The sequence below is a fragment of the Humulus lupulus genome, chromosome 1, assembly GCF_963169125.1.
Source record: "Humulus lupulus chromosome 1, drHumLupu1.1, whole genome shotgun sequence".
In the NCBI taxonomy this organism is placed as follows: domain Eukaryota; kingdom Viridiplantae; phylum Streptophyta; class Magnoliopsida; order Rosales; family Cannabaceae; genus Humulus; species Humulus lupulus.
In genome coordinates, this window is record NC_084793.1 from 269,977,219 (window position 1) to 270,003,060 (window position 25,842).

At 37.7% G+C, this 25,842-nt stretch overlaps 1 protein-coding gene and 1 pseudogene across 1 annotated transcript; both read left to right on the forward strand.

The window, feature by feature from the left end:
• Window positions 1-1,190: 1,190 nt before the first annotated feature.
• On the forward strand, window positions 1,191-17,624 carry LOC133834297 (uncharacterized). The gene is made up of 13 exons (XM_062263869.1): window positions 1,191-1,329; window positions 1,592-1,739; window positions 2,838-2,913; window positions 13,001-13,090; window positions 14,619-14,714; window positions 14,844-14,928; window positions 15,414-15,535; window positions 15,659-15,683; window positions 15,781-15,864; window positions 15,982-16,011; window positions 16,096-16,198; window positions 16,682-16,746; window positions 17,479-17,624. Exons 1-12 carry the CDS (start codon window positions 1,191-1,193, stop codon window positions 16,743-16,745), a joined length of 1,062 nt encoding a protein of 353 aa, XP_062119853.1. The 3' UTR covers window position 16,746; window positions 17,479-17,624.
• Window positions 17,625-18,195: 571 nt separating this feature from the next.
• LOC133834304 (thymidylate kinase-like) lies at window positions 18,196-21,379 on the forward strand (annotated as a pseudogene).
• The last annotated feature ends 4,463 nt before the right edge of the window (window positions 21,380-25,842 follow it).

Consider the following 25,842-nt stretch of genomic DNA (forward strand, 5'->3'; position numbering starts at 1 on the left):
ATGCGTGGAAGGCTTTAGAAGCATTACCTTCTAGTTTTGAGAAACGTTTGGGTTTGCTCGAGAATTTATTAGTGGATGGGCATAGCTAATTCCACCCATGACATTAAGAAGATGATAGGTCGCGACAGAGTGGTTGTGCTAAGCAGTTGTGGCAGAAGGATGCTCGGAAGTGGTGAGAAGTAGTACTTAGACCCAAAATGTTGTCATGATGGGTTGGGAGGAATTTGGGCAGTGAATTGATAAATGAGGTTCTTATGATGTAGGTTGAGCTGCGGAGACTAATGGCTTTATGAATTTGGTTTAGAATGGTAAGATAATGACAAAATATGTTAATAAGTTTGGTGGGTTGGTTAATCCGCTTTGGGAGTTGACACAAGCAGATCTACCTGGAGATGATGATTCATTTAAGGATTAAACTCTAGGATGGCCCAGAGCATTAGGGCCGCTCTAGTGCATGGGATTTTCATCTGTGCTTGGATAGCAGGGAGGGCCATGTTATTTAAGATATAAGGAATGAGGTATGGAGCACGAATGTTGTAGGACAAGAAATGCAGATGACTGTATTTCCATATGTGGGATTTAGTAAGGGCAGATGCTCAGTAATAGGAAAAGAAGAACCTCTGGCAGATCTATAGCTCCTGGTTTTGATAAGAAGGGGTATAGTTTACAGGTTAGCTGTCTAGACAATGATGAGGCCTAGTGAAGTTGTTTAGTATGTACCAGAAGCAAGAAATGGCAGGTGAGGGCACGTTTTCTACATGGAATGGTTTAGTATGTTAGGGCGGAGTAGGGATTGCCCAAGATTAGAGAATGGAAGACTGGAATTCCTTGTTACATTCGAAGCCCGAGGCTAGTTCTTCATAGGTGACCAGTTGACTTGATAGTCCTCGTTCTTGGTTATATAACGAGCTGAAAGAGTTCGGTGTTGAGTATCTCCCAAGAGTGATTCAGATATGAAGTACATGTCTCAAGGTTATTGTATGAGGGGATTGAAATATTAGTACTTGAAGGGGTGAATTAGAAACTTCTAATAAAAGAATTGGAATACAAGTAGTAAAAGGGTTCGTAATGAAAGTGATTGAGCTTGTCATATGGGAGCTTTGATATGGGCCTCAGTGAGAGCTAATTTGTTAGATAATGGAAACCATGGATTGTAGAGGACATCACTTGTAGTATATTAGTTGGACTGAATGGAAGCTGAATTGGTCAGTAAGGATTCAGATGGGTATGTAAGGAGTGGTTGGGCATGCTTCAGGTTTTTGGCTATGGATAGATTCAGTATCAGGGGCATTATGAAGAATGGTGTTAGTTTGGCAGAAAAAATTATTGGTTCAATTGAAGAAGTAATTTACGTAGGGATAGATTAGACTAAGCATCGTATCGTGGGATTCGTTGACATCACCTATTAAGGATGAAGAGTTTAAATGCCCAGTTACAAGACAGGACAAGATCTCAGGAATTGATCTTTGATTTGGTTATTACCAGCTGAGGATCAAGGAAAGAGACATTTCAAGAATTATTACTTGTACCAAGTGGGGTGTGATGGATTATCATTGAAGATTCTTAACTGACTTATTCTTCAACAATACAGGTAAGTTCGACAAGCAGAGAGTACATGAACGGTATGAAAAAGTCACATCCAAGTTCATCAAAGATGCGTTGAACTACTTCCCAGTTAGAAGCAGAATGCGAACGACTACTACACTGATGATACTAAGACTGAAGAAGCAGAGTAACAGGTAAGGCTTTAGAAGGTGTTAGCTTCGATATCTCCAAGGGTATTTAAGGTCACGCTACAGGAAGAGAAGGGATCAAGTATGAAAAGATTCAATCAGAAGCCACAAAGAAATTACTGAAGAACGTCTGAGGGATAAGAGGCACAATGAGACTGGTAGACATGTCATCTACTACCTGAAGTATCTTCGAAGGCAGCTATACTAGAGGTTGGGATGGCAGAGGAATTTAAAGTTAAACTGAATGGATAAGTTTGTATTAGATTTTTAGAAGACAGAATAAGGATTGGTTAACACCCTATGGTATAGGAATCCATGTGTAATGGATGGATACAGAAGGGTAATGTGAAGGACTTTGTCTTTGTTTAAAACATGAAACTGTAAGCGGTGCATCAAAGTCTGAGACGCACCCAGATATAGACTGAAGGGATGATGGTTTGGGCCTCATGGTAGGTGAAAGAATGGGATCATGGTCGATATACATGGAACACTTAGTTAATGGTGAATGCATAGTGTAAGGGATTTGAGCGCAAGTCATTTGTAAAGGAATAACCCTGTGATCAAGATCCAATGAGGCTTAAGGGGTGATTCATGTTAGAAAACCCTTGACTGTACAAGGGGAAAATTAATTTGGAAGCTGATCTCTTACTTGGGAAGGTCTGTGCCGGTTGGATAGAACGCCACGGATTACAGTAAGGTCAGACAAGGTAACAATTGAGATTGATATAGCACCTGTGATTGGTTGTGGATAGATATATATTTCTATGGATAATGAAATTCATAAAAAGGATCTTATGAAAATCGTTAAGAATCCTACCATCGTAGTATGAATTAAGAGATGGAGATCGGACGAGTGATCCGATGGAATCTGGAGTTGAGATGGAGATCCTAAATGAACATTGCACTACCTCCTTAAGCATATTGTAACCAGGAAGTTTAAATGGATGATGAGATTTAAAATTCGTACATTGAAAGGTAGAATGGTATAGTTGTGGATCGTAGGAATGGACCACATTAGAATACAAGTAATATGATTGGATATGGAAGGTTACAACTCAGAAGATTGAGTTAACACACTTTGGTTCGTGTGAATGGGTGACGTAGCATGATAATTGATAATGGGTTGAGACCCTTAAATTTTCAAAGTTCTAAAAAGGAAATAGAGAATGAAGGGAATAAGGTTGGAACCTAGAATTATTGGCTGTCTACAGATATAATGGCAACCTGAAGAATTAATGGTTATTTTAAAGAATTACGCATTGAATGTGCAAGTGTCTGGGATATTAAGAAAAGTATAGTCCCTTGATGAACAGTCACAGTGATGAATACTAGATTACGGCTAAGGTGACTTGACATAAGATGTGGTAAGATAGAAAGCAAGAAGTACTGGTTCTAACTAAGGATATGAAAGATAGTGAGTATCATGATTCAGTATTGGTTCGGCGGGAAACCAATGAAGTTGTTAGAATTATTAGGGCAGAAGTATCTGCCTATCTGAAAGGACGTAAGAGTTCGCAAGTTTCAAGTATTGGAACATGAAGTTCCAGGAAAGGATATTTGTATTTCTCCAAACATTGCAGACAAGGAAGAGTATGATACCTTGAGAAAGAAAGAAGGATTTTTGGATTTCAGATTTGAGAAGGATCCCGAGATCGTACCAAGGATTAGGCCAAGGGCCTACTGGTTAGCCTTACCCTGGTGTGGGTGGTGGCTTATGAGTATCACTGATGCCAATGACAAGACAAAAAATGATCGCTGATGAGATAAGCAGACCCTGGGGTTTCAACAAAGTTTTGTGCAAGGAAAGGCTAATGAAATTGTAGTTATAAGATAAGATCTTATGGAACAAGATTGTCACTCTAGTAAGAGTGTTATTGAAAGATAAAAGGTAAAGAATTGGACCTTGATGTTATGGTCAGATGTATGAGATTTATTACTTGTTGTGTTCGATTAAATTTCGAGGACGAAATTGTAATAAGGATGGGATAGTTGTAATGACCCAAAATTGTTAATAAGGTTTGAGGGCCTTGATTAGTGTGCTGGGAGGACATAATTGGTATATGTGTGAATAAATGATTAAATTCATGATTTTGTGGCATGCATGATTATATGATTATATTGATATTATTAAATGCATGTTTATGAGTATTAAATATGCATGTGGGCCATGTTTAGCTTAGAAGGGCATATTTGTAATTTTGGCCCGTTGAGGGCATAAACGTAATTATATGTGATAAATTTCTGAGACCACATTATTATGTGGATATATTTGCAGTATATGGCTTGAGATGGTCCTAGTGAGCGGTTTGGTGAAATAGTCACGGTTAGGACTTATACCCGGCTCGGGGGAGCCTGGGGGTATTTTCAGGAAATTTAAAAAATATATCGAGGATTATTAGACATTGGGTAAATAATTGGTGATTAATTGGATGACGAGATTTAAGTGGTAAATAATAGGAACACTCAAGGAATTGGGAACAAATGACTAAAATAACCTTAAGCACCCTTGAAAGATGGATAAGCTTAGAGGGGTAAATGGGTGTTTTGGCTATTAGAAGATATACTCAGCATTATTAGGACCAAACAAAAGATTGTAGAATAACTCAAGGAAGGAAACAGAAATCTCTCAGCTCACTCTCTCTCATCTCTCACGTACTCCCTCTCTTTCACTCTCCCTTGTGAAATTTGAGACTAAGGAAAAAGGGTTGAAGAATTCAGACTTGAGGCTGGGGTTTTGGAAGGGAATTCAGCTGGGTCAAGCTGAGGGAAGGCAAGTTTAGGATAGCCAGAAGATTCAGGGAAGCTTAGGCCATCATTTCAGATAAGGTTTTGACTTTGAATTCACTGAGTAGTTTGAGCTTGGAGCATGTGTTTATTCTGGGATTTTGAAAGAATTGTAGATGAGTTGAAGCTCTAGAACTAGGGAGGGTTTAGCTGAGACTTAAGCTCAGAAAGTAGAGGTTGGACCTTGTGAGAAGATAGTCACAACTGAGGTAAATTCTGATTGTTATCTCTAAATTTTCTGAGTTCTTACTCTGTTTTTATGGTGTTTGGGGCTTGAGAGCTTGGATTTGGGTTTTGGGGATTTGTTGGAGTTTCTGGGAAAAAATTGATTAGGTTTTGTTGCCTTTGATGAGTAGAGTGTATTTATGTGGTTAATTTTTGGTTTAGATGTTTTGAGGGATATATTTTTGGAGCTTTGGTTCGGGGAAATTCGAAGAGAAAACCCAGAATTGTTGAAGCTCTGGTATCAGCGTTGTAGCGCTAGGTTAGGAGCGCTACAGTGCTAGGCTATGATTCTGGGGGGCTAGAGTCTCTGACTCTAGCACTGTAGCACTACTCAGTTTTTAGAACTTGGTTTTTGGGTACTTTTTAGGGTTTCTGCTCATGGGCTCGGGGGACGGTTTCACCACTTCGTTTGGTGGAGTTAGAGGTCCCGAGAGCGCGAGTTTGGTCCCAGGATTGTTCTTTGGAATTTAAACTCATAGATGTACCATTTATGGATTGTGACTAGGTTTATATCCAAGGCTCGAAGCTAAGGATCATGCTTGGAACCATTTCACCTTCTCCACTCATAAATTAAAGGTAAGAAAATTTCACCCTTATGTGACTGTGTGGGACTGAGATTCCCTGTATATGAATTCATATGTTGTGTGATTGTGATATGCCATGTGAGCATGAAATAAATGACCTAAGAGTGTCGGGACTGATATTTGCGCATAGGACGCGGCTTTGCCATTAGTAGCTGAGGACAGCTAAATAATCACTGAGCTCAACTTAAGAGGGTCAGAGTCAGTGGGTTAAACACCGGGCTCGACCTAAGTGAGCCGGAGACAGTGAGTTAAATAGAGGCTGCGGCCTAAGGGCGTCGACCCTGAGTATTGTATGATGAATATGATATGATTACTATTGTTAATTTGATGTTTTTGGCTTATTGAATACATGGACGATAAACTAATGATTCCTTGATTGTCATCACTGATTATGTGTATATTATGGCCTACTGAATATCTGGTTTATGTCTTGTGAATTATTTGATTATCATTATTGTTTATGCTATGATGTTATTGTTTTCTTGTTGGGCCTCGGCTCACGGGTGCTACGTGGTGCAGGTAATGGCAAGGGTCAGATGGTTCAACCATGAGTTGGAGAGCTTTGGGGGCGAGGTGTACATTGTCAGCTGCTCGTCTGCCACAGTCGAGGGATTGTACAAGGACGGAAACCTAGAATGTGTATTTTTCCATTAAAGTGGCTTTGATTGTATATAACTTTTGGAATTTTGTAAATCTATCCTTTAACCCTATTTTTGGGATCCCATGTACCCAACATTTATTTTAATGAGAAATTTTCTGTTTATGGCCAAAATCTTTTAACCCTAACTTGTTTATGATTATAGGATCACATTTTCATTTAAATGACTTGATTAGAAAGTCTTGCACTATTTAAAACACACAGTGTAACGTTCTTGGTTATCTAGGGCGTTACAGTCCAAATTCTCTATTTCCTAGCCCTTGATGGATGCTTGAGGCTTTCTCGAGAAGGAAAGGGAGTTGGGATTGAACAAGCCTTGAAATTCACAAAGACAAGCATTTTGTTTATGAATTTCTTAGAGAAACCTTATGATCATGAGAGCTACAGAGGTTAGAGAGAGATTTGAAAGAGTGATCGAGTCTATCAAAACTTTTCAAACCTCTAAGTTAACCCTTTTATAGTGTAGGCACCGTCCTTAAGTCCAACCCAAAGGATTGGAGCTTTTGCACACTTCATTTGGAGCTTAAAAATACGTGTCTATATAGACATGTTAGGCAACGCATCGCTTGTCTATAGGCGATGTGTCGCTTGCTGTGATTCGCCCAAACCCCAAGGTTTTAGGCGATGCATCAACTCTAAGGAGGAGACACAATGTCACTTAGGCATGTCCAACTTCTCAAAAGTGACCTTAATTAAACACCTCCAAATACTACTCCCAAACTTTTTGAGCATCCTTAGATACCTCAATGTATCCCTTTGGACTCAAAAACACAATTTTTATATGCCTACAAACAAAAAGTCAAATATCACATTTTCACTATATGAAACCATTTAGTATTTTACACTGATCTTATGTAAGACAAATTGGACTGTTTATTTTAACTAATCCTACCCGTGCATGCCCAACTTTCGACTTGCGCCCTAACCTGCTTGGTTCCTTTTTCAGTTTGCATTCAAATGCACCACATGTCATCTTCTTGGGGCCAGCTGTAACACCTTGGATAGCCAAGATCGTTACACTGTGTGTTTTAAATAGTGTTAGACTCTCTAAATGAGTCTTTTGGCCATAACGTGTAGCTAAACGTGATTAACGGTTTAGGGTTAAATTTTTTTGACATAAGGAATAACCATTTAATTAAAATGTTTACGTTCAGGCATGGGATCCCAAAATAACGTTTAAAAGGCTAATTACAATTCAAAAGTTACAACTAGCCAACCTAAGCGGTAAAATAGGGTTTGACCCTAGTTCCTCTGTGAAACTCCAACGGTGGTGGTTGAGCAGCCACATATGTACACGTCGCCACCGAAGCTCTCCAACTCATGGTTACTCTAGCTTCCCTTTCCCCTTACGAGCACCACATAGCACCCATGAGCCATGGCTCAGTAAGAAAACTTAAACATTCTCATAAGTAGTTAATAACATATTACAGAATCATAATAAGCGTAATGCCCCAAAATCACTAATGCGGTTTAATGGATGGATTAGTAGCCCGAGAGGGCCATAACTGTTTATTACGCCATTAAATGATAATATGGATGTTTATGTGGATTATATTATAATATGATGTTATATGCATGCATGTGGATCCACATTTGATTATTAGGGTGTTTTGGTAATTTGGCCCGTTGAGGGCATATTTGTGTATTTTGGTGCATAATGTGAGTTATGGATGAGATCCCATTATTATGGAGATATATTCGAGCTATTCGGCATAAGACGGTCTTATATTGTGAATTAGTGGTTTTGTCATAACGGGGTCATTTATTGGGATACTGAGTAGTGGGAGTGTTTATTTGATGATAAATTGCGAGTTATTGAGATCAGGAGGAAATTCTAGGAGTTTTTACTATAATGTTCCCGGGGTGTTTTCGGGACCCCGGCACTAGGTTTTATTTGAGGTTACTTAAGCTTGAAGTAGCTTGTCAGATAGAACCGTACGTTAGAAAATACTTTCTCTCTTCCCGTTAGTTCCTTTTACCGTTCGAGGCAATTTCGAAGAAATCTTGAGTTCTAGGAGTCGGAATCAAGCGAGGATTGAGGCATAGCGATCCTAGGAGAGATTAGAAGCTTCTTGATAGAAGGATTTGACGAGAAACAACCCAATCAAAGGTAATCTAAGTTTTAAGTTTTGAGTTTTTAGAGTTCCTAAGCTTAGAATTAGTTTTTGTGAATCATTGAGTTTTTGGTTCGTTTGAGCCTTCAGATTTGATGATTTTGGGTCATTGGGAAGTTTGGGAACTTTGATTTTTGTATTTGGAAGTGTTTAGGTATATTTTTGGAAGGTTTGGGATGAAGAAAATTGGGTTCATGGCTAGTTTTGGGTGGGGGGCCGCAGCCCTATTCTTGGGCGCCGCGGCCCAAGCTCAAAGAAGCAACTGGAGGTATTTTGGGCGTGCTGGGTGCCGTGGCCTTGAGTAGTGGGAGCTGCGGCCCTTGCTCTTGGTGTGGCTAAGGGTCGCGGCTCAGGCAAGGTTCAAAGCCGTTTGAGTGTTTTGTCCTTGGGAACTTGGTTTTAGGCCTAAGGATTGTTCCTACTGCCTGGATTGGTGGGGATTGATGTCCCGGAGGCTAGATCTTGGTTTGGGAACCTTTGTTATTCATTTTATTGATGGTGTCCCGTATTTGGTTATGACTAGGTGACCGCTAAAGGGCTAATTGTCAGATCATTCTCAAGGGTTGTTCTTTTATTCATTCTCGCTCGAACCAGAGGTAAGAAAACTGCACCCTGTGTATATGACATGCATGATTGTTGTTGAGGCATGTTGGTTGATAAATGTGGACATTGATTTCATATTAAATGCTTAGCAGAGCTTGCTTACTTGTGTATGGCACCGATTAGTCAGGGACGACACTGGTCGCATATTACTGACCTGAGAGTCTGAAACAGCATAAGGGTCCTGAACGCAGGGCCAATAAAAGATTAGATCTAATTGATATAAGCGTTGAATGACTCCAGGGGCATTAATGCTAGACCGACCCTAAGGTCGATGAAACTTATAAGCGCTTGACTAGTCTAAGACTAGTTACTCAGAGTCAGGGCCAAAGGCCTAGGTGACAGCTTGTCACATGGCAAGGGAGCGGAATCCCATGGTTATGACTCTATGGTCATGAGGTAGGTTATGTTGGTGACTAGTTCATCGAGCACCTATCTTGATAAGCTAGTGAAAGGATCACTTATTTGTAAAGCCCCAGTGACCCTATTGTCACATGGCTAATGGGAATAGAACCCATCTTAGTAACTTTTGCAACTGTCACTCATCTGTTTTGGACTGAAAGTCCTGAATGATTATTATGATCACTTTTGATATTATATTCATGCTATATTGTGTTTTCTTGCTGGGCTTTGGCTCATGGGTGCTATGTGGTGCAGGTAAAGGGAAAGAAAAGCTCACCTAGCCTTGAGTGGAGAGCTTAGGTGGTGCAGTGTACATATGCGGCCGCTTGACCTCCATGACCAAGGAGTTCTCAGAGGAACTAGGGGGTTTACCTTATTTTTGCCGCTTAGGTCGGCGGGTTTGTAAACTTGAAACTATAATGACCATTTTGAGTTGTAAATAACTTGTAGATGTTTTTGATGGGCGCATGAACATTTTTATGTATTAAATAAAATATATCCTTTCTTTTTTATTGGTTTTCCATGTTAGCCTGTTAATAATATCTAGACGCACGTTTTTAACCAAAGAACTCGGGTAGTGAGTTAAATTTCTGGTTCACCGTTCACGGTAACTGTTCTGGGGTAACCAGGGCTTTACAACTTGGTATCAGAGAGTGCCAAGGTTAGGGTTCCTGTAGACTGGCTGGGCATGTACACTCATCACTGAAGTCAAGCTCGACTCATGGTTTGGTAATTATTTATGTAGTTATATGTATAACTGCTTAAATATATTATATATGCTTTACCTGTATGCATGAGACACCATGTTAAACATATGCCTTGAATAATACATTCTCAGCAACCGTGTGCTAAATAGTACTGAAATTGCTGGAACATACTTATTAGTATTGTTGATTGTGAAATATTATGTGATACATGCTAAGTGTTAAATGCTATAAACACGTATCTGCTTGTATATTTGTATGACTGTGGAATATGATAATTGTCTGCTTGTTCTTGGACTGTACGACGACAAGAGGTTTAGTTATTACTACCTGACTGGCCGTATTGATCATTGTTTTAGCAAGGCATAAGCTAATAAGAATGAATCCAGGACAGACAGATATGTCAGCTGGCTAGAGTGATCAAGGCCAGAATAATAACAGTCAGGGTTAAGAGAATGACCAATGACAGATTCCACAACCAGCTCCTGTAAACTGGCAGTAGATAATTATCGATCTGCAGGCTACAGCGTTGAGACAGGGGGAGGAACTTCGTCTCCTGAGACAACAGCAAGCGCCTACAGTGGCCAGTGTATCAGAGGCACCTTCTGTGTCGGTGCCAGCAACAGAGCAGCTGCCTGAGGTTGGAAATAAATGGGAGCCTCTCTATGAAAGGTTCAGGAAGTAGCAACCTCCAGTTTTTGAAGGCAGTGGAGATCCTGCCAAGGCAGAGCAGTGGATGAGTATGATTACCACCGTCCTGGATTTCATGAGGGTGATTGGTAATGAGAGGGTGGCATGTGCCACTTATATGTTTCAGGAGGGTGCTCGAATTTGGTGGGAGGTTATTACCCAGACCAGAAATGTTAATGCCCTGAGTTAGGAAGAGTTTCAGACTTTGTTCAATGAGAAATACTACAATGATGCTATCAGGGCGGCAAAGGTTGAGGAGTTCATCAGGCTACTTCAGGGAGGTTTGTCAGTCACTGAGTATGCCTTGAAATTTGATCGTTTGGCAAAATTTTCCATCGAACTGGTGCCCACTAGTGGGACCAGAAGAGAGAGATTTCTTTAGGGGCTACAGCCCGTGATGTACGTATCACCACTGTGGCTGGGGTTACTACCTATGCATAGGTGGTCGAGAAGGCACTCACAGCTGAGAGTACAGAGAACAAGATCTGGCGAGACAATGTAGCCAGAAAGGAGTTCAGGAGAACAGGTCCTCCATTTGTGGGTTCAAGTAGGGGTGGAGGCCCCAATGATCAGAAGAGGAAGGTTCTTGACACCTTCCTAGTTCCAGGTCCTGATAGGCAGCCCCGTGGTATTTTAATGGGTTGTCCAAGTGGTAATGAAGCCTGGAAGTCTTATCCTGAATGCCCTAGATGCAAGAGGCGTCATATGGGAGAGTGTCAGGCAAGGGCCTGCTTCTCATGTTGAGTAGTGGGTCATCTTAGAAAGGATTACCCTAAGGCCAGAAAATCGGACAGCTCGGCCCCTACTCGAGTGTTCGCATTGACACAAGCAGAAGCTGAGGCTTCTCCCTCAGTAGTTACAGGTCAGCTTCTTAGTATGCACAACAAAACTTACATTAGACAACAGTTCTTAGAAGAATGTCGTCACGTGTTTATTTTTAACACAATTAGACAGTGCTACTTAGGCTGTTGTCTTATGTGCGTCGTCTTATTATTATTATTATTATTATTTAAGGCTTATTGAGATTTTTTCCCCCGAACTATTACCGATCCAAATCGTGCCCCCCGAATTTTTGAACTGGTTAAAAATTCCCCCATAATTATTCACATTACTGAAATGTGGGACTTCCTTCCAATTTCACTAATGGAATAGTGATGTGGTAGTTTGGTGGCCGATGTGGTATTTCCACGTCAATGCTTCATTTATAATATAAATAATAAATAGTATTCTTGCCCCCGAACTATTACCATTACTAAATTGTGCCCCCTGATTTTTAAAAATTTACAATTAAACAATCTTTTGAATATTAAAAAAAATGAAAAAATCATTAAAATTAAAAAAAAAATTGATGGTGACAAAAAATTGGCTTAGGTGTTGGGCATGCGTCAGAATGAGGGTAGTGACATCGTCGACAGACTGGGCTCATGCGGGTCCCTTGCGACATTCAACTTTGGTGTCGCCTATATCGCTTTAAGTTTTTATTTTGTATGATTTAATTTTAAAAAAATGATTTTTTAGTTTAATGTTTTTAATATTTTCTTTTAAATATTCAAAATATTATTTTAATTTTAAATTTTAGAATTCGATGGGCATAATTTGGTAACTGTAATAGTTTAGGCGGTAAAAGCCTATCTATTTTTTAAATTATACAAGTAGCAATCTACATCAGCACTCCAGTGTTGCCATATCACTATTCTGTTAGCAAAATTGGACGGAAGTCCCTCATTTCAATAACATGAATAATTCACGGGGAATTTTTAAGTGGCCAAAAAATTCAGGAGGTACGATTTGGTAGTCGTAATAGTCTGGAAAAAAAATTCTAAGAAGCATTTTTTTAAAAGGGTATTAATATATTTAATATTATTGGATCATATATATATTTTAATATTTATAAAAAATATTGTCTAGACATATTTATTAATACTTTAATTAGTTGTTAAATTTTTATATATAATATTATACTTTTAATTAATTATATTATATTAATAATACTTAAAACTTAAATAAAATAAAATCATGCATATGTCTAATATTAAGATATATTACTCATGCATATGTTTCTTATTTTTTTTAAACTAAAAATAATTTATATAAAAAAAATTTAATCTACTTGTAAAAAAAAGATTATTCCTTAAAAAAGAAAAAAAATGTTTGCATGTTTAATATGTGATATAATTTTTTTTTTGAAAGTAATGAGTCATATACACTAAATTAATAAAACAAAACAATAAGAGACTCACTCAAAATAGCCCTCAATCGTCAAAAATAGCCCCAAATGAAATTTAACAAAACAAGAAAAATCCCTAATCTTTTAATTCTACCAGTTGGCTTCTCTGAAACTCACTCAAAATAGCCTCAATCGTTTTTCTCTCACGCTCACCAGCTCACCCGCTCGATCTATTCTCTCTCACACTCAGCCCTCTCGATTCGTTCTCTCACTCAGCCTCTGCAAGAACTCAGCTCTCGTCTCTCTCCATAACGCCGAGCTGCTCTCTTTCACACTTAGCCTCGGCAAGAACCAGGCGACCCCACCGACGATGCAAGAACCAGGAGACCACCCTGGGGTAAACTAGGCAGACCTCCAATTGTTTATGAGGTAATTTTTTTTTATTCTTCGTACATTTTTTTCTCAAAAATCTGAGAGTAGTATTTCCTTTGTTTCACCATGTACATGTGCTTTTAAATTAAAGACGAGTTTTCCATTTCTTTCTTTTTGTGATCTTGAACCTTTTAAACTTTGGGTCTCTTTGTAGAGTTTTGTTTTGTTAAATCTTACCTTGATTTGTTTATAAGAATATAGAAGTTGTCCTGTATAGTAGAAGAGCTACTATTGGTACAAGGGCTAGTCATTTAGAACCTGCTTGGTTTAATAAGTAAGACTGTATGTATGGGTGTACTCTAAATCTTGAATATGGCTTATAGGTTTGCTCTTTTGTGTAATTGTTCTTTCGCAGACTCTTTCTATTAATTTAGGAATGTATTCACCAAATTTTATGAAAAATAAATTATAGGAACATTGCTTTCTACTTATCATAAACACCTACAAAGATAAAACATACAAGTTTTGCTTTGCTTAAATGGAATGCAGACATTTTGATGATAGAATTAATGTGCTAGAGACTAGTAGTATAGTAGTGGGATGATCGAGACATCTTGTGATTAGCAACTGTCATATATCTGTTTGGAGTGTAAGAAATGGGGAGATGTTGGTCAAAATGGCGAGACACTGAGACGTATAGAGAAACACGGTTGTATGTGAAAATTATTTATTAGAAGTGATTTTGTTTGTTGCGCTCTATATTTCTTTTGACATTGGTTTTAACACAATGAAATTTACTTGGTCAAACTTATGGTACGGAAGTAGAAAATAGAAAGAAAGGGAAACTTGTAATAGCTACTTTCAAAAGATCTATTGGGTCATTAGGGTCTGAGGTACATTTGAGTAGAGTGTACGAGATTTTAACAAGGGAAGCATGGATCAAAATGATAAGCATCAAGCCAAACCAAATGATAGAGGCTAGTGAAAATTGACAATGAGATGGCTGCAAAGATTCATTGGGTTGAGTTATCTTTCAACTAGTTGATTTGACCGATCCACTTTAAAATGACTGTCAAGTTTGCAGGCTAATGTAGATACATCTAACCTAGTTACCTAGAAAAGGAAAAATTAATAATAATAAAGAGTGGTAAACAGAAAATGTTGAAGGACTACTGGGCCGTATTCATAACAGAAAATGTTGAAGGACTACTGGGATGTAGTAAACAGGTGTGTTTGTTTTACAGTTGTATTTATTTACCTAATTTCTTAAATAGATACTAATATGATTAGGACCAGACTTAGAAGGATCATCTGTTAGGCATATGAATCCTATTATTTCCTGATTTTATGTTTTCTGCCTCTTCCTTTTCCGTGTGCTTTCCTCTATTTATTAGTGGTTTGTGATGAATAAAAGATAGATTATTGAGATTTGAGACCTAATAGATGAAAGGAAATAAACATGAGACGATTTTGGTAAAAGCCAAGATGGTCTGAACTTTTAATAGTCTTGTTGATAGCTTTGGCAAACTTCATATTCAATTTGGCAGCTCTAATGACATTAACTTTTTTGTTGTGCATGTTGTAGCTCTGGAGAACAGTACTACTCACACCCTTTAAGCTCATCACAGTGTTCTTGCATGAAGCAAGTCATGCAATTGCTTGCAAACTCACATGTGGTCATGTTAGAAGCTCTTCACCTTTCCCCTCTTTTGTACTCAATGCTTACATTGTGAAGCTAGTTCATGCACTTAATCCTCATTTCCGTGGTTCCTGAAGTCAGTCATGCAAACTAATATGATCTCATGTGTAGGTGGAGGGAATCCAAGTCCATGCAAATGAGGGTGGTGTCACACAAACGCGTGGTGGTGTATACTGGTTGATATTACCTGCAGGATGTAATACACTTTTTTCCCTAGCAACTATTTTTTCTATGGTCCACGCCCTACTTTCAAGTTTGTTAAGTGGAAATGAAACATTGCATGCTTTTCTTTGATAGAATATTCATGAATGTATTTCCTCTGTCTTTGCATTCCTTAGTTCAATTGATTTTTTTTTTCAATCTAAACAAAAAAAGCTTCACTTCAATAGACCTTTTTTTTTTCTCAGTTCTTTATGTATTCAAGGTGTTTCTTACGTGTGTCAATTATACATGTTGGCCTTGCACTTGGTTTCTGGCACTAAACTACCCTTAAGAATTTCTTATTACTGATTATTCTTTCAAATTGCATACACCAAGTTCAATTGTAGTAAAACTTAAAATGAGGTCTTTGTAAAGTCAGTAAATTTTTTTATTTCTTTTGATATTGGTTTTACAATTCTTGTCAATTAGCATGATGTGTTTCCATGGCTTCATGCTTTATACGAAATTTTACATACTCAGATCTTGGCTCATCATTCTGGGGAATAACTTTGATACTCGCATCAACAAATCTTCTCACTGCGAGAATTGCTGCTGGTTGTTTAATTGTTGCTCTATTTGTGGTGCTCTGTATTGCTAAAAACGTAAGATTGCTATTTCATATATTTCAGTGTTGAGAAATGCAAACATTATTGCATATTGTCTTCATCAGTTACTATGAAGTGAGCACTTATTAATTTTTCCTTTTAATCTTGTTCATTATATAGTGGACACTCCGTGGACTTTGTATTGGTAAGAAACTTTATTGAGTTGTTTAAAAGTACTGTCAATTTTATATATTCAAATGCTTCCTTACCATTTTCAGATGCTTACTGGTTGACTCTATCAGGATTCATCATTTTCCTTGCTTTAATTTGGGTTCTGCAAGAAATGACAACAGTCCGTATTCTCCGTTACGTTATTCTCTTTATAGGTACTTTTTTATCTTATTATTTTTGTGGCAAAACTCCTTTATTAATTTTTATACTTATTTTCACATCTTTTTGGATGGAGATTTACAGCTGTAAATGTTTGATTTGGTTAATTGCAGGTGTGATGAACAGCTTGTTTTCACTATATGGTATGTGCCACCACTCATCTTTAGCAAGTAACCTATTGATTACCAATTCTACACTTGTGTTTGATATTCAAAAACATATGATAGATATCTATGATGATTTAATATCTCGAAGAGTCAACTCCAGTGATGCTGAGAAGTTTGCTGAAATTTGTCCTTGTTGCAATGGAGTTGGATGGAGAGTCATATGGTGAGCATGTTGTTTAAAACTCATTTATATTAATCTTTTTATTAGTCCCTAAGCATTTGTAAAAAGTTGAGTTGGTTCAGAATTTTAAATTCAACGACATACCATAACTTTCAAAAAGTCTTAATCTTTAACATGGCTTTCCTTTAAAAAAAACTTAACAGAAATGGCACATCATTAGTCTCAACATTTTGAAAATATCATTTAATTATTCCCCAAACTTTCGAAATGTTGTACCTTTAGTTCGTAAGATGTGTCATTCTATATTAAGCTTGATTGAAACTGTGCTATTATCTTGGTCTGCGAATATTTGGTCGTCAAATCAATTTTAATGATTCTAAAGTTTAGGGATCAGGATGTAATCATGTATCATCTTGTATAGTTGATATCACATTTCAATAAGGTAAACTTGTAAAAGAGAGCATGTATATTTTCTCCATGTAAAATTATATTTTGTTAATCTTAATGCTTTGCTTACACTTGCAGGGGAATGATATCATTTACATTTCTTTGTGGATCAATGTATTTGGGACTTGTCATCTTATCATGAGGTACAACCTGCTTTCTTCTAGTGTTTGCAATGATTTAACATATATTGCATTTATAGCCTATAATTTATAGGTACAATGTCATTTGTGAAATTCCTTTCTCTGATACTTGTGGCATAATTGTATTAAATTGTTTAGTTCACTATTACTGTCATTCAACTTTATTTTGTAAACTAACCAGTATTTTGTTGAAATTGTTTGTTGGTTAGTGTGGATACTTTCAATTTATGCTGGATAATTGAAATTCAATACCATGTATTACATTGTTAGGATATTTACTATTAAATTAATGTTTTCAGCTTAAGAAGCTTATATATTTTTTCTCCCCACACATTTATGTTGTTTGAAGAGACCTTAAAATTTTCTTAGTACTTGATGTGTCAATGGTAATTTACTTTATAATTGTTGAAAATATATTTTCCAATAACAACCCTGGACAACAATAAAATAAATAATAATAATAATAACAATATATGTGTATGTTCTCCTATTTAAATCATTTCATTGGAATGGATTTATGTTCCTCAACCGCACTACTAGACTTGTTTTGTGCTAGACAGCAAATTAAAATGGAAAGCAAACGAGATTGTGTGATTTGCTTAGAACTTGGAGATTTATTATTCTGGCAGTTTTCTGTGAAGAATGTTAGCTAATCTTTAATAGCTTCGCTGTTTAAAGATTTATTTTATGGCTAAATTTGTTTTTTTTTCTTTTTTCTTGTTCTTTCATTTTCAGGATTAGAGTCTTGGGTCCAAACTCATCTTGGGGTTGCAGAGAACTCATATATCTGTGTTTCATTCCAAATTTTGTAGCCTGATTCAATTGATACTAAAAAATATATATGCCTTCATTCTTTTAACCCTTTTTATTGAGGGTTACATGTGATTATTTTCATAATTTTTTATAAGAGCTTTTTATTTTACTCATATATATATATATATATATATTCTTGTAGAGGCTGGAGAGTGATTTAAACAATTGACATGAACTGCTTAATCCAATGTGTATTCATTTATTGTAGAAGAGCTACTATTGGTTTGATTCTTCTTTTGCTTCTTGTTCATGTTGCAGTCTAAGTTTAATTTTATTGATTTGGTTCTCAAATCTTGCTATCTTACCTTCCACCATAGCTATTAATCAAACTTCTCCTAAATTTCTTTTGACAGCTAATTATGAAGTTCTTTCTTTTGATAGCTTCTTTGAAGTGTTCCACATTTTTGTAACTAAACTGTAAAAGTTTTCTCCATCTTTTAAAGCTAGACTGATAATTTTTTGTTCTTAGTATTTTGCTTGTGACAACAATAATCCCGACTGCAATTTTGTTGGTGTAATTTGTGCAGACCATCATGGTTAGTATATGGTAACAGAATCTCTACAAAGATCAAGAGTGCCTCTAGCAACCATGATCTTGAACGAATTAATTGGAAAAGCAACCCCGCTAGAGCATGTCCTAATTGTGAATTTGTGATTGACAACAATGAAGTAAGATTTCCACTATTTCTTTATCCTCTGTGAATACAGATTGTGTTTTGTTTCAGACAATAGTAAGCACTAAATAAAGACTGCAGTCAATAATAACTAACTACACATGACTTTACAATGTCGTCAATGATTGTAAACTACAATTTCACTTTTCTATTTCTTTGTTTGTTTGAAACATTAGTTGGATATATTAGTTGGTAAAGAAAACTCCTCTGCCCCTAGAAAATTGCATTAAGATAAGGACTTGTGCAAGTACTGGTAGTAAATACCCTCTCTCTTCTTCGCACAGATATAAAAATGACCTCTTCATCCTTCTCTTCCTTACTCCTCTCTGCATTTTCAAAGAGGCGCTCTTTAATTTTTCACAAACTGTTTGACCTTCAAGGCCCCCCTTCTCTGACCTCTCTCTCTGCTACGAGTTCTCCAATAACCCAATTCTCTTTTCTTGATTTTAGATAGCCCCTCTCTCTCTCAGTGCAGTGAAACTGTTCGGCGTTTACTCTCCTCACTGCAAAAAATATCGATTTGATAAATCTCTCTTCATATTTCACCCCCATAGACGAGAACAGTATTAGTTGAATTTATGTCTCTTCATTTGTAACATGTCGATTTGATAAATATCTGAATGGCTCTAATACAGGAACAATATTCGTTGAATTTTTATGGTTGCTTTATTTATTTATTTTCTTTCATTTTACTCAAACCAAAAAATCCATCTAAATGAAAAAAAACTATTCGTGAATAGCTTTTGGTTTGTCTATAGTTATATTAAAGTTTTAGTTTGCTTACCTAGTTTGGGCTCCAATTTTTGCTTTTCCTATTGATTTGGGCCTTGATGTTTGTGTTTATTTTCTTTTATCTCATTTAATAGGTTGGAAGATAAATGGTCATTGCTTTTCATCTGACTGTTTCTAAGGCTTTGTAAGATTATTAATTTTTTTTCCATGTTTCCTATAGTCTATTTCATATTTTTTTTCTCTTAAAAAATGTATATTTTTTATGCATAAGTTCTCAGATGTGGTAGTGAATCCTAAAAAAATGGAGGGTGGGAGAAAATAGCACATAGAATTCAGAAAAGTGAAATGATTTCTTGTTCTTTACACACTTTGAATCATCAAACAAAAATGAGCCCTTAAATTTATAGGTGATGTTTATGCCCCTTTCATAAATGCCCAATTACAACTGTCATCGAAAGTTTTTGCTCTTGATGGTTACTATAATTTAATGTTTCTATTGTGTAGGAATTTTGGTACAATAGCAGACTAGCAGTATAAAGGCCTTGGCATATTTGCATCTACAGTTAGTATCCCTTTGCATAAAGAGTTTTATTGGATATATTTGAGTGTCAAGTAAACAGAAATCCAACTCAAGTGGCAAAATTGATTTTTTTTTTAAATCATTAATTGGATAAATCATATAGGTGTGCCAGTTTTATATGTGTGTCTTTGTTTTCTCATACCCAATAGCAAGTGTCCTGATTTTTTGCTCTTGGTGAGTTCCACAATTTGAGTGCTTTTGTTGTGTAGGAATTTTGGGACAGTAGCTGTAACAAGGTCATTGAATATACAATTGAAGTATCCTTCAAAGGGCTTTATTAGGTCTATTCAAATGGCAAATATCCATGGCTTTAAGTCAACTGGCAGTAGTGGCTCAATAGGTGCATTGATTATTCTAGAAGGCTTAGATCGCTGTGGAAAAACAACAGTCTAGTAGTCTACACAAGTACTTGGAAGGATTGGGGCATTCAGCTGAATTATGGCGATTCCCAGACAGAACAACAAGTGTGGGGCAAATGATATCATCCTATCTTTTCAATGAATCTCAACTTGATGATCATGCTATACATCTTCTTTTCAGTGCCAACCGTTGGGAGAAGAGGTTAGCTATGTCATTCTAAATTTTTTATATGCATTGGAGTTCATTATTTCTTTATGGTTAATTTAGATAACGAATAATTTTTTTCTTCTGTTTATTTAACCTTTTGTATTATTTATTGGTTCTTGAAACAAAAATTGGCTGAGTTCATATCTGTAACTGGTTTAATGTGGTGATGGATGATATGTTGATTTAACAAAAGTCATGGCACTGCTCTTATCTTTCAGATTATTCAGAGGGTAAAGACAGTCCAAATGGATGGCTAGTGGTGAAATAGTAAACTATTTGTTGAATATTTGGTTTGTTAAATTAAAAAATTATATTCAGATTATAATGCTTCCTATCATTGCTGTTATGATAAATGTTGGACTTTTCATTAAAACCATATTGTATGACAGAAGCAAACGTGGGATTTTTGAAAAATTCCTGTTCTTTGCAGATCCTTGATGGAAAGTAAATTGAAATCTGGAACCACCATCATTGTTGACCGGTATTCTTATTCTGGGGTGGCTTTCTCTTCTGCCAAAGGACTAGATTTTGAGTGGTGTAAGGTGAAGATATGCTTATTTGTTTTTATAAACAATTGTTTGTATTTAATTTCTAACAAACCAGATCATCTTTGTAGGCTCCAGAAAAAGGGTTATTGGCTCCAGATTTTGTAGTATATCTTGATATACCACCAGAGGTAATTAAGTTATATAATTTTCAGGCTAGTATGTAAATTCATGAATGTACCAATTTTGGTTACTGCCAATTTTGAGGTTATAACTTTTTTACAATGAATGATACATGGTTTTGGAACATTTACACAATCTAGATACAAAGCTCTCCCTGATGTTCAATCTTCCTTATTTTAAGTTTTAAACCTCTAGGAAGACCTTTAATTGGAGTTTCTCACATGGTGAAAAGGCATCTATATCTTTTCTTTTTTTTTTGGTCTAAACTTTGTACTGATGAGTCATAGATAGAGTAAGGGTCTAAGAGGCTTGCTAGAGTTACCTTTTGAAATCATAGCTAGAGTTTCTTGAGTGGATGAGTCATGGCTAGAGTAACTTTTGAAATTAGAATTAAAAAAATATACTAACTGTAGTATTTAGTTAGCACTTACATAGTTATCCCAAGTGAGTTCTATATTCCAAGTGAGTTAACACTTACATATTTTGATCTTGTAATTATTAGATTTGGAACATACTGAGTTCTATTGATTTTGTCTTCCTGTTGATTCTATCTGAACTATATTGTAATTACACAGGAAATTATAAATGAATATAGTTATTGAAAATAGATAAATGAAAAAAATTCTCATATTCTACATGGGACGTCGGTCTCCACAATATTGTCGTCTTATGTATTGTAGGGAACGATGCTTGCACATAAATTGTCATCTCATGTACTGTAGGAGGATGACGCTTGAGTAGGAACTGTCATCTCATTTACTGCAGTGGATGTCACTTGCACAAAAATTGTCGTCTCATGTACCACAAGAGACAACGTTTGTGGAGGAACCATCATCTCATGTACGACAAGAGATGGCACTTTTATATAAACCGTCATTTCATGCTTTACATGGCATGACATTGCATGGGATGAAGTTATTAGAACCGACGTACGAGAGTCCATACGACGGTTTAAAACCATCGTCCCATGTCAATTTTGTAGTAGTGGATAATTGTCTGCTTGTTCTTGGACCGTACGACGGCAAGAGGTTTAGTTATTACTACCTGATTGGCCGTATTGATCATTGTTTCAGCAAGGCATAAGCTAATAAGAATGAATCCAGGACAAACAGATATGTCAGCTGGCCAGAGTGATCAAGGCCAGAATAATAACAGTCAGGGTCAAGAGAATGATCAATGACAGATTCCACAGCCAGCTCCTGTAAACTGGCAGCAGATAATTATCGATCTGCAGGCTACAGTGTTGAGACAGGGGGAGGAACTTCGTCTCTTGAGACAACAGCAAGCGCCTACAGTGGCCAGTGTATCAGAGGCACCTTCTGTGTCGATGCCAGCAGCAGAGCAGCTGCCTGAGGTTGGAAATAAATGGGAGCCTCTCTATGAAAGGTTCAAGAAGCAGCAACCTCCAGTTTTTGAAGGCAGTGGAGATCCTGCCAAGGCAGAGCAGTGGATGAGTATGATTACCACCATCTTGGATTTCATGAGGGTGACTGGTAATGAGAGGGTGGCATGTGCCACTTATATGTTTCAGGAGGGTGCTCGAATTTGGTGGGAGGTTATTACCCAGACCAGAAATGTTAATGCCCTGAGTTAGGAAGAGTTTCAGACTTTGTTCAATGAGAAATACTACAATGATGCTATCAGGGCGGCAAAGGTTGAGGAGTTCATCAGGCTACTTCAGGGAGGTTTGTCAGTCACTGAGTATGCCTTGAAATTTGATCGTTTGGCAAAATTTTCCATCGAACTGGTGCCCACTAATGGGACCAGAAGAGAGAGATTTCTTTAAGGGCTACAGCCCGTGATGTACGTATTACCACTATGGCTGGGGTTACTACCTATGCATAGGTGGTCGAGAAGGCACTCACAGCTGAGAGTGCAGAGAATAAGATCTGGTGAGACAATGTAGCCCGAAAGGAGTTCAGGAGAACATGTCCTCCATTTGTGGGTTCAAGAAGGGGTGGAGGCCCCAATGATCAGAAGAGGAAGGTTCTTGACACCTTCCTAGTTCCAGGTCCTGATAGGCAGCCCCGTGTTATTTTAATGGGTCTTCCAAGTGGTAATGAAGCCTGGAAGTCTTATCCTGAATGCCCTAGATGCAAGAGGCGTCATATGGGAGAGTGTCGGGCAAGGGCCTGCTTCTCATGTTGAGTAGTGGGTCATCTTAGAAAGGATTACCCTAAGGCCAGAAAAGCGGATAGCTCGATCCCAACTCGAGTGTTCGCATTGACACAAGCAGAAGCTGAGGCTTCTCCCTCAGTAGTTACAGGTCAGCTTCTTAGTGTTGGAACCCCTTATAATGTTTTGATTGATTATGGTGCTACACATTCTTTTGTTGCTAGTAGTATTATTGATAGACTATGTATACATTGTGATTTTAAGCTATGGGGTTTGGAACTTTGTTACACACTAGGGAATTGGTGGAATCCAAGAGATGTGTCAGATCTTTACGAGTGACAGTGGAGGGCAGAGAATTATCAATGGATTTGATAGAGTTGGTTATGATGGACTTCGATATGATATTGGGTACGGATTGGTTGGCGAAGTATTGGGCAATCATTGATTGCAGGAGGAAGATGGTCACCTTTGAGCCTGATGGTGAGGATCCTTTTGTATTTGTTGGTACTGTGCATGGACCTCACATACCTATGATTTCTGTATTGAGGGCTAGGGATCTATTGCAAGGAGGTTGCATTGGATTCTTGGCCAGTGAGGTTGATACCACTCAAGTCGCGCCAGTGAGACCAGAAGAGACCAAACTTGTTTGTGAATTTCTGGATGTGTTTCTAGAAGATTTTCCAGGGTTGCCACCGCATAGAGAAATAGAGTTCATGATAGAACTGGCACCAGGGACGGAGCCCGTGTCTAGAGCACCTTATAGAATTTCCCCAGTTGAGTTAAAGGAATTAAAGGTACAGTTGCAGGAACTGTTGGATTTGGGATTTATTAGACCTATTTTTTCACCTTGGGGTGCGCCGGTTTTGTTTGTGAAAAAGAAGGATGGTTCTCTGAGAATGTACATTGATTACAGAGAACTGAATAAGTTGACAATTAAGAACAAGTATCATTTGCCAAGGATAGATGATCTGTTCGATCAGTTGCAAGGTAAGAAGGTTTTCTCAAAGATTGATCTTCGTTCTAGTTATCATCAGTTGAGGGTCAAGGAAGGAGATATACCGAAGACTGCTTTTCGTACCAGGCATTATGAGTTCTTAGTCATGTCCTTTGGATTGACTAATGCCCCTGCTACTTTTATGGATCTAATGAATAGAGTGTTCAAGGATTATCTAGACCAGTTTGTGATCGTTTTCATTGATGATATTCTGGTATATTCTCAGTTTGAGTCAGAGCATGAGCAGCATCTGAGGTTGGTTCTACAGAGACTGAGGGAACACAGATTGTTTACAAAGTTCAAGAAATGTGAGTTCTGGTTATCTCAGGTATCCTTTCTTGGGCACATTGTCAGTAAGGAGGGGATTAAGGTAGATCCAGTGAAGATTGAAGCAGTCAAAGATTGGCCAAGGCCAAAGAGTGCTTCTGAGGTTAGAAGTTTCCTTGGATTGGCAGGTTACTATAGGCGTTTCATGGAAGGGTTCTCAAAGATTGCTACTTCATTAACTGAGCTGACACACAAGAATCAGAAATTTGTGTGGTCAGATAAATGCGAGAACAACTTCCAGGAACTGAAGCAAAGATTGATTACAACTCCAATTCTGAGTCTCCCGACAGATCAGGAGAAGTTTGTGATTTATTGTGATGCTTCTCATCAAGGTTTGGATTGTGTTCCGATGCAGTCAAGAAGGTAATTGCCTATGCCTCTCGTCAGTTGAAGAAGTATGAAAAGAGATATCCCACTCATGATCTAGAGTTGCCGGCTGTGGTCTTTGCTTTAAATATATGGAGGCATTATATTTATGGAGAGAAGTGTGAGATCTATACAGAACACAAGAGCCTGAAATACTTCTTCACCCAGAAAGACTTGAATATGAGACAAAGGTGTTGCTTGGAGTTAGTAAAAGATTATGACTGTGAGATTTTGTACCATCCATGAAAGACCAACATGGTTGCTGATGCTTTAAGTCGGAAGGGTCCGGACAGATTTATGGTGCAAGGTTGATAGCCAGAGAATTAGCAGATGATATGACCAGAGTTGGTATAGAGTTGCTAGTGGGCCAGTTGGCTAATATTACGCTACATTCTACACTGTTGGAGAGAATCAAGGAGGGTCAGTTGAGTGATCCACAGCTGATTAAAATTAGAGAGGATGTTTTGGCTAAAGCATCCAGAGATTATACAGTGTCTAAGTAAGGCTTATTGAGATACAAGGGGCGGATATGTGTTCCGTTAGACACTGTTTTGAGGCGAGAGATTCTAGATGAATCTCATGCTACACCTTACTCTTTGCATCCATGCACTATAGAGATGTATCATGATGTGAGATCGTTGTATTGGTGGCCGGGGATGAAGAGAGATGTAGTAGAGTATGTGGCTAAGTGCTTGACATGTCAACAGGTCAAGGCTGAGCATCAGAGGTTGGCAGGGTTATTGCAGCCTCTCGATATCCCAGAATGGAAGTGGGAGGACATCACAATGGATTTCGTGGTGGGCTTACCTAGGACTATTGGTCAACATGATTCTATTTGGGTGATAGTGGATCGCTACACCAAGTCAGCTCACTTCTTGCCAGTGAGGACTACTTATACAGTTGATCAGTATGTAGATCTCTATGTGAGAGAGATCGTGCGCCTCCATGGAGCACCGAGGTCGATCGTGTCTGATCGAGGCCCCACTTTTACTTCCAAGTTCTGGGGGAGCTTACAGAAGGCCATGGGGACACAATTGAAGTTCAATACTGCTTATCATCCTCAGAAAGATGGGCAATCTGAGAGGACGATCCAGATATTAGAGGACATGCTGCGAGCATGTGTGCTGGGCTTTGGTGGATCTTGGAGTAAGTATCTACCTTTGATAGAGTTTTCCTACAACAACAATTATTAGTATACCATTGGAGTTGCACCTAATGAGATGTTGTATGGTAGGAAATGTAGATCTCCCATTCATTGGGATG